This window comes from Mizuhopecten yessoensis, unplaced genomic scaffold, assembly GCF_002113885.1.
Source record: "Mizuhopecten yessoensis strain PY_sf001 unplaced genomic scaffold, ASM211388v2 scaffold8195, whole genome shotgun sequence".
Taxonomy (NCBI): Eukaryota; Metazoa; Mollusca; class Bivalvia; order Pectinida; family Pectinidae; genus Mizuhopecten; species Mizuhopecten yessoensis.
In genome coordinates, this window is record NW_018407426.1 from 712,328 (window position 1) to 731,029 (window position 18,702).

Here is an 18,702-nt window from a genome sequence, read left to right on the forward strand (position 1 = left end):
AACCAGAAAAGTCAGAAATATTTTCAGTATCTTTAAAAAGTTAAGTATATCAAAATATAAACATATTTAAACATATTGCACTAGATCAATAGCTCTATTGATCATACAAGATATCACTGAAAGGTATACATACTAGAGGTATGTATAGATATGTATATCAATATTATCAACAAGAGGCCCAGCCTCGTAAAGCTAAGCAGTAGAAATTGATAGAGAAAAGATGGCCCCTTTTTTTTGCATAACAAATGATAAATCTAAAAATTCAACAAAGCTGTACAAATTTAAAGTTAAGAAGAAGTATAGAGTCAACAATCTAAAAAGATATCATTTCAACACTTGTGTGAATTCATATGAAAGTAACACAGGGGGAAAAACATGTATACGGTACAATTAACAAATCCTGATTATTTTCAATTCTGTTCAGATATGGCTTAAAGCTGGAATATTCACATAGTTACTGTATGTGGTATGAATTGGGAAAATTTACTTCATCAACCATGCAAGATACATGAACCTGAGAGGCCATTGCAAAACTAAGGCTGTTTATGTTTAGTGTTTTGTAGAAGTAAAATCTATCTTTTGATGCCAATCAATATTAACAAATTCCAGCTTCAATTCCAAATTTCGTCATCAGACAAAATGAAATCAATTAAAAACAAAGTACATTCTATTGTATACAGCAATCAAGAACTCTTTCAACTTCATGCAAAGTAAATCAGACTTTTACATAGGAGATTGGTCATACAAAGTAAAACAAGCTTTTACATAGGAGACAATCATGTCCTTGTTCCCGACACTTAACAGATTAGAATCAGTTATAATCCAAAAGAAAAGTTCCACTCAGAACTGGGTTTTCCAACTTGGAATATTCTCCCTTGCATATTCCGTCTTTGCGTATTGCAGAGTTATCTTCTCTTGGGAGCAGGTATTGATTGTTACGTCACTGGTTTGTGTGAGAAAATTAAGTCGTTTTCTCAAAAATTGATGACGTTACTCTCACAAACAAGTGACGTAACAATCAATACCTGCTCCCAAGAGAAGATAACTCTGCAATACGCAAAGACGGAATAGAAGATGGAACAACCATTTTTTTTTTTCTGACTGAGAGGGACTTAATTTTCAAGTTTTTTTTCAAGTTTGGCTTTCATTTTGATGCTGTGCGCTTATGTTTCCAGGACAGTAACATTGGTAAAGTAAAGGGATGCCAGAGCAAACACTCTGGTTTGACCCCTGCATTATTTTATACATACATGTAAATATTTTTCAAATAGTCAGGTGACCTTAAAAACAAATATTAGGAATAAAATTATTTGATTTTTTTGTAGTAAAAATCTAATCATCAACGTGGAAAAAGTCTCATTATCAAAAGATAAAGCATTTTATCTTTAATCAGTGCAAATGAAGCTTCTGTTTACAAAGACAATCTGTACAGAATATCTGTGTAAATACAGCCTTTCTGAGTATACTAAATGTCGGTATATCGAGAATATCAGAACTAGAACTGTCATCTGGAGGATAATTTATACATCATTTAGTGACCTTGACCTTGGGGTTTACGGATAAAATATTTCGCATAAAGGGCCATAACTCCCTTAAAAAGTGTTGAAATCTGAAATTAATATACAGGTGCACAACTCCATAATATACTGATCATTTAAGTGAAGTTTCCATAAAACCTGCTTATTAGTTAAGATGGCGTTTTTCTGACAGGTTATTTTGCATAAAGGGCCGTAATTCCCTTAAAGCATTTTGAAATCTGAAATTAAAATGCTGGTGCACAACTACATAATATACTGTTAATTCAAGTGCAGTTTTAATAAAATCTGCCTGTAAGTAAAGATGGAGTTTTCCGGACAAGTTACTGTGGACGACAGGCATCCAGACAACTTTGTAAAACTATAATAATATGGCAATCAATCTTCTCAGGATGTGTGTGTAAAAAGTTGGTTAGCGAGTAAAATCCTCCCAAGCACAGTTTCCAGAGCTACGTGCAGCTTTCTTGTGGCAGCCAACCTGGACAAATTTGAGGTTCTGTCTGGTAAACAGTAGGGTGTAGAGTTGGTCAGAGTTCAGTTCTTTCCCCTTTGGTAAATTCTTTGCTGCCTCTATGTATGCTGGTATTACCTCCCTTGACTTTTCAATACTGCAATAAAAAAAACATAAATCATTCACCACAGAAATCAGAAATGGTTTTTATCATACATCTACCTAATTGTACAATGAGAGCTTTTGCATATTTATGTATATGATAACTTCTATCCCCCCTGTGTGATAAGTCATCTGTAAGCCCCCCCCCCCCCCCAATTCTTCTTCCTGCTATCAGTTTCTTGTAATCCACTTCCTGTTTGGAACCCATCTGATTATTTAACTAACTAATGAAAAGGTGAAAAGATATTTACTGTGCATCCATCTCCCCTTCCATTTTATCTCTTAGTCAATCTGCTAACAATCAACAAGTGGCCCAGAGGAGCTGTATCATTCACCTGGACACTTAAGCAATCATGGTAAAATATTCTCATTAAAAGTATCCAAACAAGATGCAAGGAATAGGGCCAGTACCCTAAGCCATTCCTGGTAGCATGTGCAAATCCAAATCTTCGTGCTCAGCAATTGTATATAACTATAGGATGCATGGGGTCTCAAATGTAGTCCCTAAGGGTTGAGGGCACGACAAAAGACAATTATGATTAATATTGAGTTCATCTCTTTAAACCAAGCAGCATACTCTATAGATTATGTTATTATGTTTGGTTACGGGCTGGGATTGCAACTGTTTCAAAGTTATAATTCGGGCACTTAGTCCTCAAGGTTTGACCCAGACCCCTGAGCCATCCTAGTTACACATTTGCTTTCCTCTCTTTATACTCTGGAATTGTATATATGGTTATAGGGCGAGGATTTCAACAGTTTCAAAGAAATGACCCAGGGACTAAGCCCCTAGGGGAGGGGGTAGACCCTGGACTATCCTGGAAGCATATGTGTATTCCTTTCTTTATACTCGGCAATTGTGTTTGTGGTTAAAGGTTCAGAGTACATGTTGCTTCATTGAATGCAATATTGCCAAATGATCCCTTTGGACCCAGTTCCGGCCCCCAGGGGTGGGGGTGGGGATTGTTGTACATCTTTGATCCACCATCTCAATATGCTTCCATCAAAATATCCATTTCATAGTTCTAGAGAAGATGTCTGAAGCAATATGGCCAAATTACCCCCTTTTGACCTGCCTCTCAGCCCCATCATTTGTACAATTTGGGACACCACCTTTGGATGTTTTCAGTCAAATTTTGTTCCCGTCAACAGTTCAGAAGTAAAAGTTGTTAAACTATTTGTTGACAGATGGACAACAGAGGCTACAGTAATGCACAATCTCACCTTAATCCTTCGGATCAGTTGAGCTAAACATGTTGTCGAACCAATTCATGAGGGTGATGGGGGGAGGGGGTATTATAATTAAGCATAACTGTACTGCCTTAACCACACTGCAAGTACAATTTCCATGTATATCTTGGAATGGAATGAAATTTAAAATTTCTCTAATTAAGTTTCACCTCAGTGTTATTGTTCAAGTTTAATGGGAAGCTTGCCAATTCTATATACCTAGTCCATCAATATATAATGTGATCTAATCAATAATTGGCACTCTAAGAGCTGTTTATTTGTATATATACACTATTTGTAGGACCTGGGGTTAATACATACATATGCAGCACCTTTCAACCCCAAGCTAATGAGTTGCTTTCCGATTCCTAAATCCCTTGGGTGAAATTACACCTGCGAACACACAGGGGTCAAACAGGCCTTCCTTGTAACACGCCAGGTACAGTAATGTATCAGGTACTATAAGCCACGAGTCCATCATTTAATGGCACCCTAAGGTCACTAGGATATAGGGTTCATACTCATTTCCCAAACATTTTCATGACTGTTGATAAAATGTGTACAGGACACTGGTACTACTGGATATTGTTCGACCACACAACACTAAGTGGGGCACTTACATGTGGTCCAGGTTCCAGAGACCAAACAACTGACGGTATCCCTTGGAGGCGTAGGGGTTGATGGTGTGATACTTGTCACATGATTCACTGTCAAATGGGCCTTGGCATTTAAACCAGCCTTTCTTGTCACACAGCCGCAGCTTCGTGCCAGCGGACCGGTCAAAGTAGGTCGAGTGAAAGTCATTGTGTTTGAGTTTGTTAAGAACATCGTCTAAACTGGTGAGTAAGAGATCTTTATAATCCCCAGCAGCTTCTTTCTCCACTTGGTCCTTTGCCTGAAAAAAACCCACAATAATTTAGGTCAGTAATTTCGTAGAATTTAAACATGGCCGTACATTTTCTCAAAATTGTCTATTATGATTATAATTTATGTCAAAATACCTCTAAATGTCATGTACAATTTTACAGAGGGAAATGTAAAATACAACGGAGACAGACATTTTGTTGTGCCATTCACAATTTATGACATCACGTCATTGTCCATATTATGACATCACAATAGATTTCTGACTGGCATATTACACGGGCGAATTCATTGGATAACAGGCCGAATATGTGATAGAGTGAAATATGTGATGTAAAGTGAAATGTGATAGCAAGAGAAATGTGATATAAAATGAAATGTGAATAAAAGATAAATGTGGTATGAAGGGAAATGAGATTTATGAGAAAAAAATGTCAAGGAAAATGTGATATAAATAGAAATATGATATAAAATGAAACACGATATAAAATGAAATATAATATTAAATAAAGTAAAGATAATATATATGTTTCCAGTTAATAATAATTATATATATAAGCTAACAATCATTGAAACATTATTGAAGTCATTTTTGCTATTAAATATTTTCTGTCAAAATCAATATTTCATATAGATATTACCGGATATCATGAATTTGGTAATATTATAACATAAATATTGAAAATTTAGAGATCTGAACATAAAGATCATATTGCCTAAATAACCTATCTATTTTGTTTTACAGAGGACCTCAGAAATGTTCCCACAAAGGTAGGCATGTCAAGATTCTGTATCCCAGCTGGTACTTGGTTACTGTATACCGTAATGTTTTTTTGCCCAGTCAAATTTTCGCCATGATCCAGAATAATCCATATTTGCTCAGTTTTAATTTTGCCCTTCACATTTAATTAATACTATGCATAATATGTTGTTTAATAATGTTCACTGTTTTGATAAATTTGCCCTCATAATTACGGCTGACGAAAAAAGGCGAAAATTAGACTGCAGCGAAAATATCCTGGTATACAATATATATGTAGGCGACTTCTTGAAAAATGGGGGCGCGAACAACTGTTCTGGGCTCAAACAATATTACTACCAGTTGAATTCACATTGGTATATGTACCAAAAGCAAGAAAAGAAAAAGGCTTAGAAAATCGGTTTTCAGTACCTTCATTTTTGTAAAACTAAAAAGTGAGAATTATTATTTGTTTTATAGCTACACTTTACGTACGAGCTCTGCGACTGAAAAAACACTGTGATGACAATAATTAGATTTTTTTAAAAATATATACAGATATAAGTAACTTTGTAACAGTTGTAACAGACCTAACAAGATGTAAATGTATCCTCTACATACCAATAATGACAAAAAAAATCAACAACAAATAAACAGATGTAGGTAAATTTGAAGAAGATTTGTTTTGGTGCAGAAAGACAAAATAACTGTGCGTGAACAACAAATATTTTGCAGAATGAGCAAACAAAAAACACAGACATGTATATAAAATAATTAATGTTGTTAGCTATGTTCAATAAGTTTGATAATATCGCTAACTGTTTCCAGCTGGGCATCATAAAATATGACAAACTTCAGCAGCGCAGAAAACCCTACCAGAACACTTGCTTGATATGTTCAATGATTTATAAACTATAAATCGTAAAAGTTTTCATGTCAACCAAATATTGCAAATTTTGATAACTTTGCAACTTGTTTGCATGACAATATCAACATAAAACATATCAAATTCCAGAACAGCAAAAGGCATTTTATTTTTTTGACCTCTAGCTTACAATTGATATGTGAATAATTTGCAAAAAAATCTTAAATAATTCAAAAGTGTACCCTTTTTATGGTAATTCTGTTAAGTGAAAGAAATGTTTAAATATGTATGTGCTTATACAGGCCCCATTGATCGGTTATCTAAATAGAATGGTGAAGATATTGAGAGCAAGCTTGTGATAACATTTGTGACGTCCTAATGGTCAGTACATCGGTGAGTGTACATGTGAGGAGTCTTACTGTACCGCACTTAAATATTTATCGGGGAGGTTTTATTTTCATAGTATCCACAACCAGAACATGTGAAACATTTTAACTGTGAATACCTTATTGCCATTCTCCATTCTAATCAAGAAAACAATTCTTATAGACTTTACAGCGTTGGACAACATTCGAATTCCCCGAAAATGTTGACCCTGCATAATGAAATTGCTGTATAAGATTTTCGTGTGTACCTACCGTTGTGTAGTAGCTGCGAAGTCTCGTCTGGGCACTGTGTCTCATCACCTCACTCTTACTTTTGTACTTCTTATTGAGGCCTGAGGATCAGACAACCTAACAGTTAAACAATATAACTGACCAAATATGTATAGCTAAGACAATTTTTAAGGATCCCTGTCCCACTGCACTGTTTTTTTTTCTATATACATTAACCTCCCCTCAATTTGCTTTCGGATATAACTATAGCACAGCTGAGTTGACTAGGTAGCTCAATCAGTTGGAGTGATAGTATAATCTTTCAAAAAAGGGAAAAAATTAGCGCCAGTTTAACAGTCTGAAGTCCATGCAGGGCCCATATTCATGGAGTCGCTCTCATGCTTAAGCAATGGAATTTGTGCTCAAGCCTAATTTCTTGTTACGGTTATAAATTAATAATTAAACTTTACTTTGTCAATGATTTGAAGAAACTTTGAAGAAACTTGAAGCCAAATACTGTTTTCAATTTTTACATTTGACTTTTTGATCGTTTGACATGATTTGAGTGCGATACAAGAAAGTTGGTTTGAGCACAAAATCCATGCTTGAGCATGAGACCAAATTCATGAATACAGGCCCAGGTTTCACATCCCTACCTAGCCCCGCTGAATTTCTGCAGAACACTTGTTGATTATGTTTTGTATATTTCATCTTTATAATTTCTCATACATGCCCCGCAAGGTATGGTTTTCTTTTCAGAAATGATTTATCAAAGCTATTGTCATTCCGAAAATTACCCAGTTTCCAACACTGAGTTACAGTTTTGACAGTGGTACGTGGATCCTTAATGCATTTCCGTAAAAAGGGAGACAATTCTTTCAGTGGTTTAGAAACAAGAAGGTACAAGATTCAAGAAAATTATTGGTTACATAAAAACAAACATCAGCTACCAGAGCTGTTTTACCACAGATGACTAGAAATCAAAGTACTGGAAGTATTGCAGTGCAAAAACTAAATAGAAAAAATACATGTGTACAATACTGTACAAGAGGAAATTTTGCTATATGCAAGGTTCACCAAATCATGATATATGTGTGAGACTCCCCAATCACACTACAAACCTATCAGCTCTTGGAATACTGTTGTACCCTTTGGGAACTATAACTGTTAAGTGCAAATTAAATATGCATGGCTTTTTCTCGCTGTTTGTGGAATGGGGCCTGCGACTTTGGAATTAGGAGATATGTGTTGTGGTTAACCGAATAGGGAATCTTTGGATTATACCAAATACTTACATTTTTGAAAGGTATCATCTAAAATACTGAAACGTCCTTATTCATTGAAGATCACTTCATTTTAGATGATGCTGTTGCATTGTCATCTGAATACAAGCCGAGAATTATAAAGGAAAATGGTCCCAAAATAGCCCTGCTATTACTTGCACCAAGTTGCTTAAAAATTTGACAGTTTATAATTTTTAATAGCACTAATGTGTAAAGACCAATGTGTTCTCTATTCTTTAACAAGGCATCGTGGGGTAACACTAATATAATCACTGTTTAAGTCATGGAATGATATTGTTTGATTTTTTACACCACAGTATTCCTTTGGTACAGAATGTATATAATGCTGTATTTATAACGAGCGACTTCGCCCTTTTAACCTGAAAAGTAATCATAAGCCAGTCCTTTCAAAGAAGAAGAAATTGCATTGTGGAAAAGGGGGTGGGATAGACAGATTCAGTGTAAAACCAATAGGGTCCTACATGTAGTATTATACACAATGATGCAAAAAATGATACATACATGCTGCGTTTTGAAACAGGTTTAAAAAACCCATATAATTACATGCTATCTAGGGAAACATGCTATCTAGGGAAACATACATGTTATCAAGGGAGATAACTTACCATCAAACCAGTCTTCATCTTCATATCTCTTCTCGCAGTCTGTGTTAGTCTGCATCATTTCAAGATACTGAGAGATGATGTGAATTTTCTCTGGAGCATCCTCTCCCTGGAGGAGATCTCGAATTTGACCAGCAATTTCATTCTTTCTGGAGGTACAGTACAACTTGCTAAGGGCATCATGTATCAAGGCTCCAGCTGAAAACATGATTTATCATTACAACAAAACACAACTTTAAAAAAGACCTAGTCAATAAAATGTTATCTTATGTCATAGTGTAAACATTATCATAATATTTCAATTTTGTGATTATATTATCAAACACATGTACATTATGATAAGCATACAAGACCAAACATTTTTATTTTATTTAAGGGTGTATGTTACCTAGAAATTTCTTATATCTGGATTCCAAAAGAGTTTCATAATGCGAAATCTGTACAATATCTTTAAATATAGCATAAAGAATTGCGATATAGAAAACTTTGTAAACAGAATTTACTATGGTGATGTAAGTGGTTACTTGTGTCATTTTAATTACTGTGACAATCTACCTAGATCTTTCGAGATAATGTAATTTCAACGAAAATTTGAAAGTAAGAGTAATTTTAAGTATTATGTAATTACCTCCCCTCCATCGCTCTCCTTTCTGAAGGAAGACAAAGACAGTCTGAGCTGGTAACTTTTTGAAGAAGGCATCATCACATACTGTTGTCCCATCATCTTCTATCACCACAGTCACCTCCTTTTGAGAAAGCTGAAATATAGAGTAACAAAGTGTACCAACAGTTAATAATACCTATCAATTTGACAGCAACCAACATCAAAACCAAAATAAATGGACGTACAAAAGATACCTTTCCATCTTTGGATCTGAAGCGGAATAAGAGTCATTTCCGTGTGAAGTTTTTAATTAAGTTTTCAGCAAAAGTTATGTTACATGAAAATTTTGGTAACACAAAAAAACAATGCATGCATGAAACATATTTTTTTTTTTTTTTTTTTTTTTTTTTTTTGAGGAGAATCTCAGAATCAATACAGAAGAAGGGATATGCTGTAGTGGCCCCACAGGCCAGGCCGAGGAGACACACGTGCACTGATTCCATCAAGCTTCCCTCTCCCCGTGTCGGGGTCGCCCTACCAAGTATGAGGCCAGAGACACTCCTTAACACCAAGACCTTTGATCATGAACAGACGGCACAATGTCGGTGCTGTGAGCAGGTGACAAGAAAGTTTGGAGAATTTGAAAAGGAACTAAAACAAACCAAATGTAGTAAGTCATACAAATCTATTTCTACAGTATTTATTGGGAAATTTTCGCTGCAGTGTAACTTTCGCCTTTTTCGCCCTCCCAATGAGGGCAAATTTATTGTGACAGTGAATGTTAGTTTACAACAAGCAATGTATATACAGACTAGAAAATGTCTGTATGACATAAATGCCCCAACTCATGGATGGGACGGGACGGACATGGGCAACACTATATGCCCCCCATTTTATGGCGGGGGCATAAAAACCTGTTAAGGGCAAAATTAACACTAGGCAAACATATATGGATGTTAATGAAAATGGGCGAGTATTTGACTGCATGGGCAAAGGTTCCCCAATTACAGTACATGTATATGATATAATTGTATATCATATTTAATAGATACAGTATGCTTTAGTAATCTGAAGTCAGACCTCAGTATGTCACAGCCATATCATGGAATTCGAAGAATACAAAAATTAAAATACAAAGATAAACAAAATGTAAAGTTACAGTACTAAAGTTACATAGGGGGTTGAAAGGGTTAACCCCGCGTCACCACTGTAGACCATAATGGACTTGCCCAGATAAATGTATAGTCGAGTCTACTAAAGTTACCTAGGAGTGAAAGGGTTAAGGGTGGTTGCAATTGGGTGGCACAGTGAATAATAAAATCACCTTTCACCAAGGCAGCCTGGGTTCGATTTTCTGTTTTACCTTTCAGTACTTATTGGAGCAGACAATAATTGTGTTTCAATCAATTAATGTTTATGTCTTAAATTTGTACATAGAAACTAAACTTTAAAGATATAAACACTGAACTTCATTCAGTGTGCTGTTTCATAAAGGAATTATACAGAGGTGTACACCGTTATATTAGGAGTACATGTACTAGTCTGCAGGAATATTTACAAAATCCAATAAGATCAATTTTCACATACACACAGATTAAATATTGCAAATTTTCACTAGCCCAGCTGTTGCAAAAATCAGATTGCCATTACATTGTAAATTAGCATCAGGCCTAGGCCTAGGGCATCCAGTGGAATTGCACACCCCTGTTTTATGGATATATAATACTGTTTATTGCAGATCATATCATTACCCTCAGACAGAACCTGGTGGACCAACTAGAGCAGGTGACTCTAACCCTTCCTGAACCAGGTAATCATAAGTAGTCTGTGTATATAGTATAACTACAGCAGGTGCCCTTAACCCCAAACACGTGACCTCCCAGGTAGGTAGTAAATTCAGCTAGTGTCCAAATAACCCCAAACATGTGACCTCCCAGGTAGGTAGTAAATTCAGCTAGTGTCCCAATAACCCCAAACATGTGACCCCCAAGGTAGGAAGTAAATTCAGCTAGTGTCCCAATAAACCCAAACACGTGACCTCCCAGGTAGGAAGTAAATCCACCTAGTGTCCCAATAACCCCAATCATGTGCCCTCCCAGGTAGGAAGTAAATTCAGCTAGTGTCCAAATAACCCCAAACACGTGACCTCCCAGGTAGGAAGTAAATCCACCTAGTGTCCCAATAACCCCAATCATGTGCCCTCCCAGGTAGGAAGTAAATTCAGCTAGTGTCCAAATACCCCCAAACACGTGACCTCCCAGGTAGGAAGTAAATAACCCCAAACATGTGACCTCCCAGGTAGGAAGTAAATTCAGCTAGTATCCCAATAACCCCAAACACGTGACCTCCCAGGTAGGAAGGAAATTCAGCTAGTGTCCCAATAACCCCAATCATGTGACCGCCCAGGTAGGAAGTAAATTCAGCTAGTGTCCCAATAAACCCAAACACGTGACCTCCCAGGTAGGAAGTAAATTCAGCTAGGGTCCCAATAACCCCAATCATGTGACCTCCCAGGTAGGAAGGAAATTCAGCTAGTGTCCCAATAACCCCAATCATGTGACCGCCCAGGTAGGAAGTAAATTCAGCTAGTGTCCCAATAACCTTAAACACGAGCTAGTGTCCCAATAACCCCAAACACGTGACCTCCCAGGTAGGAAGTAAATTCAGCTAGTGTCCCAATAACCTTAAACACGTGACCTCCCAGGTAGGTAGTAAATTCAGCTAGTGTCCCAATAACCCTAAACACTTGTGACTCAAAAATGCAAGTAAGTAGTAACTAGTATTGACAGGGACCTTGGAATGTGTTACATCAGGGTATGTCTAGACCTATCCTGAGTATAGAGACTGAAATTTGTAGGGCGGTCACAATATGTCGGAAAACAGGTATATCGCAATACTCCGGTATCACAATACAGAGATGAAATATTGCTGTATTGCAATATTTTTCAAAAGAATATTTTTATGTATCTACTTGGTGTGTTTTAACTTAACAAATTACTGCAAATTCTAACAGATATGCCAATAATTATATGCATAAAGCAGGCTTTTAATAGTTCAAAATTTGTAATCGATGGTCAGTTTGACAAAAATCTTAAATCTATGTAACCATATTATATGATTAAGTTTGATAACATTCTAATCATGACAACAACTTATTATAAAATTGAGCACATCCTTCCTATGACAATATATATTGGGATACACATCGCAATATATTCATTCTGTATTGTAATATACCGTGATACACTCTTGGCGTATTGTGACACCCCTAGAAATTTGAATTGTAAATCGAAGTTTTAAAATCAACATCCATGATGGTATATATATGCTACTCCTTACGCCACAGTTGTCACAGCAGGTTTGGCCGTTTAAACGAAAACGGCCCTGTTGATCTTATCAAGGACTTCTAATTCAGATCTTGTCTCTAATGTAGAACAAGTCCTGACAATAAACTATTATTTTTTTAATTGTAGAAGGTAGACCAAGGGCTGGGATATTATCTCCTGAGGATGCCTTAAAATACAGGGTACATGCTTCCTTTTTGACTCAAATATGTGATTACCTTGGTATGTGTGCTTTATATTTATCCTTAAGAACTGCTCAGCCTCCACCAAGTAAAACTTATGAAGGTTTCATTCAATAAGATATTGATGATTATAGCCGTGTCATGGTCAATAGATATCAAATTTTGATATGAATTTACTGCAGTACTTTTGTTGGGGTAGCCGACATTATGAACAAATATACACACAATTCAACTGACACAGGTTTGAACATACCAGCAAACAACAAACCTGTTGATCAGTGATCAAATACTGTGTAAGTATGAAAATATGTAAGACATTTTTTCACCCTTTTTTTTTTTTGCCTACTATTACGTTTCTTTCAGACAATTTTCAGAAGGACTGTTAAGGATAGGCATGCATGCATGGACAATGATACTCTAGATCTAGTTAATATTTATTGTAAAATTACCAACCTATATATAGCTACTTATACATCCAAGTTTCTTTGGAAATGCAACTAGACACAAACCGTTTCTGCCCAATCGCGTGCATTGGAAAGTAGAATTTTGACCTGATGAAGTTAATTAGTAAGGCCTGATCGTGATAACGCCATCTCCTATGTCCCTACACTGCGTGTTGATAATTATAGTGTGACCTTTGCTTGACCTTTGTTCTGTAGATGATTGAGCTGTCCTCAGGGTCACATGTCTTCATACATCGTGACCAACGAGACGCTGCCATTGCTGCAGGTAGGACGCGTGGCCGGGACCTGAACGGGGAGAAGATGGCTGCACAATTACTGCACACCTTCTTTACGGACGAGGAGCTCGCTTCAAACAACTTGAAGGGTCCCCATGAGGTTATTGTCCAGGCTGTTACAGGTAAATTCTATGATAAAATTGCTTCAACTGAGTGCAACGTATAAAACTGGTGATAGAACATCTTGGGACAGACATGGGTTCTAAACACTGAAATAAATGTTTAATATAATGAAATATAGGAGAAAAATCACGAAGATAGTTTCCAATTATCTTAAAAGTATATTGTACATACATTGTACTTGATTTTTTTGATTCAAGAGAAACAATCAATACTATACACATGACCATAATGTAATTTGTTGAAGTTTGATATTATACCTTTTGCCCTTTGTAATATGATGGCGAATATATCATCACAGTGAATATAAGTACACAACATATATATAAAATCACAGGTGAAAAGCGAAATTAGGTTATAAGTGAATATGAATTTTCCCAGTAAAGGGTGAAAGCTTTCTGGTATATACGTACTAGTAGTGCAGTACAACTACTGTACCTGCACATGCCTTGGATGGTATAAAATGTTATAAGTAGCTAACTTAACTCAATGAAATATCATGCCATTTAACCAATATCTGATCTAGTGTATTTAATGTCTCAAAAGAAATTTTACATTTACAGTTTATTTTCCATATAAACTGAAAATAGATATGCTGTTTGTACGTAAACCTCTGAAATGTGAATTTTTGAAATGTTTATATTTGTCAATTCACATTCAATCTATAGCAGTTGCATTTATTATAAATATTACAACTTTCCAATTTCAGCATTCTGTCTTGCCCGCAGTAGCAAGTCCCCAGAGAAAGTGAGGGCATCGATGTATGCTGAACTTGCCTCCATGCAAGATCAATGATTTAAAACAGTACAGCACCAGAGTAATGTTAACTACATCAGTTAAAATGCAATGCAGAACATTTTGGACAAGAGACCCAAGAGGTTAATGTGCTAAAGATTGTAGAGATACATATATATCTATGCGGCAATTTCATTTCATGCCAGCAGGAAATACAAATACTATATCATCCCTCTGGTATAGTTGGTACTGTATATATGTACATTGATTTTCCAACCAATGAAATCGAAGCTGAGGTGAATAATACATGTACTGCGTTATACATACATTGTACATCAATATTCCTGTGTACCACAATGCTAACAAACATTTCTCACAAATTTTGACACTGAACATGGGATGTGTAACAAAGACCGCAAATATATTTATATATTATAAATGGACTTTTCATGCCTTTTTAGAATAAATTTGTACATTTCCTTCGAAGTAGGATTGGATTCAAATACGAACAACACAAACAGATTTATTTTTGACCTAACAATAAGCAATAATCTACAAATTAAAGTCGTGTGACATGTAACTATTATTTATTTCTCTTAATCTTTGAAGTTTTAATAAAAATTTGTGCTGTGATATTGTAATTTGTTGTTGCTGTTTTATGTTGTATCAAAACACAAGATCCAAGAGGGATCTTTGCACCAACAGTACCATGAAAGATATATATGGAATGTCAATGGTATGTATGTTTAGCTATAAAGTTTCTTCTAATTTCTCGGTTCTTTTCAATCCTCGGAACAAGCACATATATACAGATGACCAATACAAGGACATCATGAAAATTATTTTGCAACATGATCTTTGAAGGGCTCGTTCCATGCTTAATTTTCAGATCCATCTCAAATCATAACATGCACATTTATAAAGCTGTACATAGACCAAGGCCAAAAAAAAAGATGTCTGTTAAGGGTTGCCGACCGACCCTAGCTTTTTACCCCCTACCCAAAACTTTTTGATGAAAAAAAACCCATCAAAAACAACCAACATTTGTTTTTTAAAAAACCCGCTGATTTTCGAATTTTAGAGGTTTCCTTGCCTTTCAAAATGACTTCAAACTCCGTGTTGGCGCTAAATGTCATCATATGGAGAACAATTTGCCTCCAAATGAACCTTGTTTATGTAATTCTTTGTTTTACATACAATAGTAGGGTCATAATCACATGACCACACAGTACACAAAAACATACAAACCCCCCCCCCAAAAAATCGACCTATAGCTACCTACCCTTGTTTTTTTGCCCATGCAACCCTAAACAGACTTTTTTTTTTGGCCTAACAGGATTATGCACACCAAGTTTCAGTATGGCCTCTTTATCATTACCTGGCCATGGGTTCGGTAATACTTTCTGAGAAACAGCAGTAACAAACTTTACAAGCAAAATCCAAGATAGCTGTCCAGGAATCATTTTGTTTTTTCTATCCAGCATTTTTTCTCTCCGTGAACTTAGCATTCCATGGACATGAGGCCTTATAATAGCCTGTTCTCAAAAATCACTTTATTTTCTCCAAATCATGCTTCTCTGTTTCCTATTTTCATTAAAGTGAGTACTGTCTAAAAGAGGTAGAAAAATCACTGCTATCCATCCTATATTGGAGCATGCACATATACATGGACCATATGTGGATTTGCATGCGTACTAATTATATAAGTGACTTCATTATTTCTTTAGTAGGAGGCACGGTAGTCCAGTGGTAGGACGCCAGGCTCGTGACCGAAGGGTTGCGGGTTCGCGCCACGGAAATGTGTTGTATCTTTGAGCAAGATACTTTACTCCGCTTGTTCCAGTCTACTCAGCTGTAAATGAGTACGTGGTTGGGCAGTGCTAGAATTGTTGAATGCTAGCTGTTAGCGCCGAAATGGCGCCAGCTCCAGCTGTATGCTCCCCAGGGAGTTGAGAAATGTATTGGCTGGTTGCAAAGGCCCTTTAACCACAGATAATAATTTGTGAACTGCTTTGAGACGACCTACGAACTAAGTTGTGATAAAGCGGTATATAAGAACCTCCAATTATTATTATTTATTATTATAGTATGTGTTTAGCTGTGTTAGCTCTTGAAGGTGATGGCAAACCTTTAAAGGTAAATCAAATTCTCTTTGGAGATGACACGAAAGTCTCTCCAACATATGTATGGGATCATGCATTAGTACGATAAAGTTATGTCACTGCACGTACACTCTCCAGTCTCCATCGAAATAAATGGAACGATAATACCTGGTAAAGTATAGCTATTGATCAGGAAACCATCAGTGCAAATACAATTAGCTTTGATTGTCACTTTTATACATACATGGTACATAGATTCAACACAATAAGTGCCCCACCTCTCCCCCCAGCCTCTTGCATTAAGTTACCTATATAGCCCTTAATTTATGTCTGATGTATTATCTAACTGTCATGGGATTTTTTTTATTAAATCTAAATGAAATATTTAAAAAAAAAAATTTTTTTTATATAGAAATAAAACAATTCCTTATAAGCATTGCATATTCAGTAGTAACCATATATACAAAGTACTAGCTATATAGTCACGTAAGTGCATGGTTAATGTCCTGGGTAGTGTCATCTTAACCGTTACTATATGTACATGACAATCAAACGTTAATTCCAATATATCATTTCTGGGATATTTCTGACCGGGTTTTAAATAATTAACATTAATATAAACAGGTCACAAGATAGTAAGATAGTGGGGGTATGCTCTGCAAGCTCTTCTAGATCAAAATTTCTTTACGTAAATTGAGTGCTTAAATACAATATAATTTCAGCAATTAACTTTAGCTTACTTAATTTTAATTGAAGAATTTCTATACAAAAATTTCATTGGATACCATATAGATTAGACTGATTGATATCTTGAGCTTCGCTAATCTGGGAATAAGACAAGGTGCAGTCATTTGTCCTCATGTATTTGATATAGAAATCAATTACAGGAGAGAAGTTTAGGGTCTCTGAAAACATTATTTTCCATACAAAATGGATCTGTTACAAGATCATAAGTAGGGAAAGTTATAGTCTGTATTCTGAAAACAGTGTACGTGACACAACTCAACACGAAATCTTGGATCCGCCCTTGAAGATTTATTTTTGTTAAAAAAGCTGCTAAACAACTGTTCATGTTGGAATTTTAAATTTCATATCAGCACCACGTTAGAAAAATAATAAAACTTACGTATTCAAAAATTTCATCCAAAAATTAAAGTGTACCCTGAACGAAAATAGAAATGGATACATTATAATTCTATGTTTACAAAATAACTTTAACATTGCAGGTGTCTGCGGTTTTTCAATGTCAATACTTTTAGTAATGACAAATTGACGACATTGTGTCTTCCTTAGGTCGACAATTCAAATATACAGCAAAATACTGACAGTTACACATCTTATTGTATGTAATACAGTACATACATGTATGCAATGCTAAATAAGATCACGGTCTTAATTTCGTGATTACATTTATCTCATTAACAGTACAACGTACTGCATCACTCGACAGATGAAAGTCAGAAACGAGGCAAATAATGCTGGACCAAGTTATGTATGGTCCTTATCAGCATTACATTTGTATATCTGATAAGGTCTGTGGTTCATTGATAAATTACCCGGACCCACTTGTATAAAACATCGATCTCAACTCTTGATATTTCCTCAAGTCTAAGATTTCCCAAAAACAATACATTGCTTGAGATTTTCCTTAACTTTGAGATGTTTTATACAAGTGGGCCCCGGTACTCATCTTTGTGAGACTTGAATGGACAGGTCCTCCCTCTGCAATATTCTTAGAAGTGGTGTGTATATTTATCATATGTGCTAATTTCCTTGGATTGCAAAAAGATTAAAAACGTTCTAAGTTTTATGACTGTAAGTAAAACAAGAGGCCCATGGGCCTTAACGGTCACCTGATATATTTATACAGAGAGTTAATTTTTTGTTTTTAACACGAACAGAAATATTATTCAAAGACAAAAAACAATAAAACCACCTTATTCAATATCTAACATACAGATTTAAGACTAATTAGTATTTGAAACTAGCACCTCTGATTCTCAAAAAGGAAAATGAAGAAATTTAAGCACACTGACTCCTTTAGGCCCCACCCTTCAGCCCTTGGGGGTAGGGCTGGCTCAAAATTTTCAAAGTATCAAACTGTCAACTCAGGGTTATAATTCCAATCAAGTCATAAACATGTAATATTCAAAGTACCATTTGCCATTATAAACCATAATAAATGTTGGTCCAAAATGTGATTTCCCTTTATAAACTAGTAAAGTTTACCCCATCCCCATGGGGAAACGTGAGACCCGAGGGTCAAGAAATTCACAATTTTTGAAATTTCAGTCAATTTGACCCTTTATGGCCCCAGCCAATAGTCCCGGGGGGGTCAGCCAGGGCTAATATGTGCTTATTACCAAACTGCTACCTAATACTGATAATGCTAACCCAAATTAAATTACTTCCAATGGAAATTAAACAAATTTTGGTCCAAAATGTGATTTCCCTATATAAACTATAGTAAAGTTTACCCCCTCCCCAGGGGGAAATGTGAGACCCCAGGGTCAAGAAATTCACAATTT

At 35.8% G+C, this 18,702-nt stretch overlaps 2 protein-coding genes across 2 annotated transcripts in view; one reads left to right on the top strand and one right to left on the bottom strand.

Moving 5' to 3' along the window:
* Nucleotides 1–1,066: 1,066 nt before the first annotated feature.
* Nucleotides 1,067–18,702, bottom strand: part of LOC110455324 (DNA fragmentation factor subunit beta-like) — a 22,298-nt gene continuing 4,662 nt past the window's right edge. The window contains exons 2-6 of the mRNA XM_021505404.1: nt 8,977–9,106; nt 8,352–8,546; nt 6,485–6,564; nt 3,999–4,273; nt 1,067–2,143 (exon numbers count right to left, since the gene is read on the bottom strand). Of these exons, the coding sequence (XP_021361079.1) occupies nt 1,948–2,143; nt 3,999–4,273; nt 6,485–6,564; nt 8,352–8,546; nt 8,977–9,106 (876 nt within the window). The 3' untranslated portion in view covers nt 1,067–1,947. The remainder of the gene's footprint in view (nt 2,144–3,998; nt 4,274–6,484; nt 6,565–8,351; nt 8,547–8,976; nt 9,107–18,702) is intronic.
* On the top strand, nt 9,050–14,701 carry LOC110455325. The gene is made up of 6 exons (XM_021505405.1): nt 9,050–9,137; nt 9,369–9,622; nt 10,691–10,762; nt 12,426–12,478; nt 13,138–13,339; nt 14,047–14,701. Exons 2-6 carry the CDS (start codon nt 9,496–9,498, stop codon nt 14,130–14,132), a joined length of 540 nt encoding a protein of 179 aa, XP_021361080.1. The 5' UTR covers nt 9,050–9,137; nt 9,369–9,495; the 3' UTR covers nt 14,133–14,701.

Coding starts and splice junctions, on each gene's coding strand:
- LOC110455325 (XM_021505405.1), top strand. CDS start 9,496: ATGAGGCCAGAGACACTCCTTAACACCAAGACCTTTGATCATGAACAG. Junction 10,763..12,425: donor TCTAACCCTTCCTGAACCAG/GTAATCATAAGT, acceptor TTTTAATTGTAG/AAGGTAGACCAAGGGCTGGG. Junction 12,479..13,137: donor AGGATGCCTTAAAATACAGG/GTACATGCTTCC, acceptor TTTGTTCTGTAG/ATGATTGAGCTGTCCTCAGG.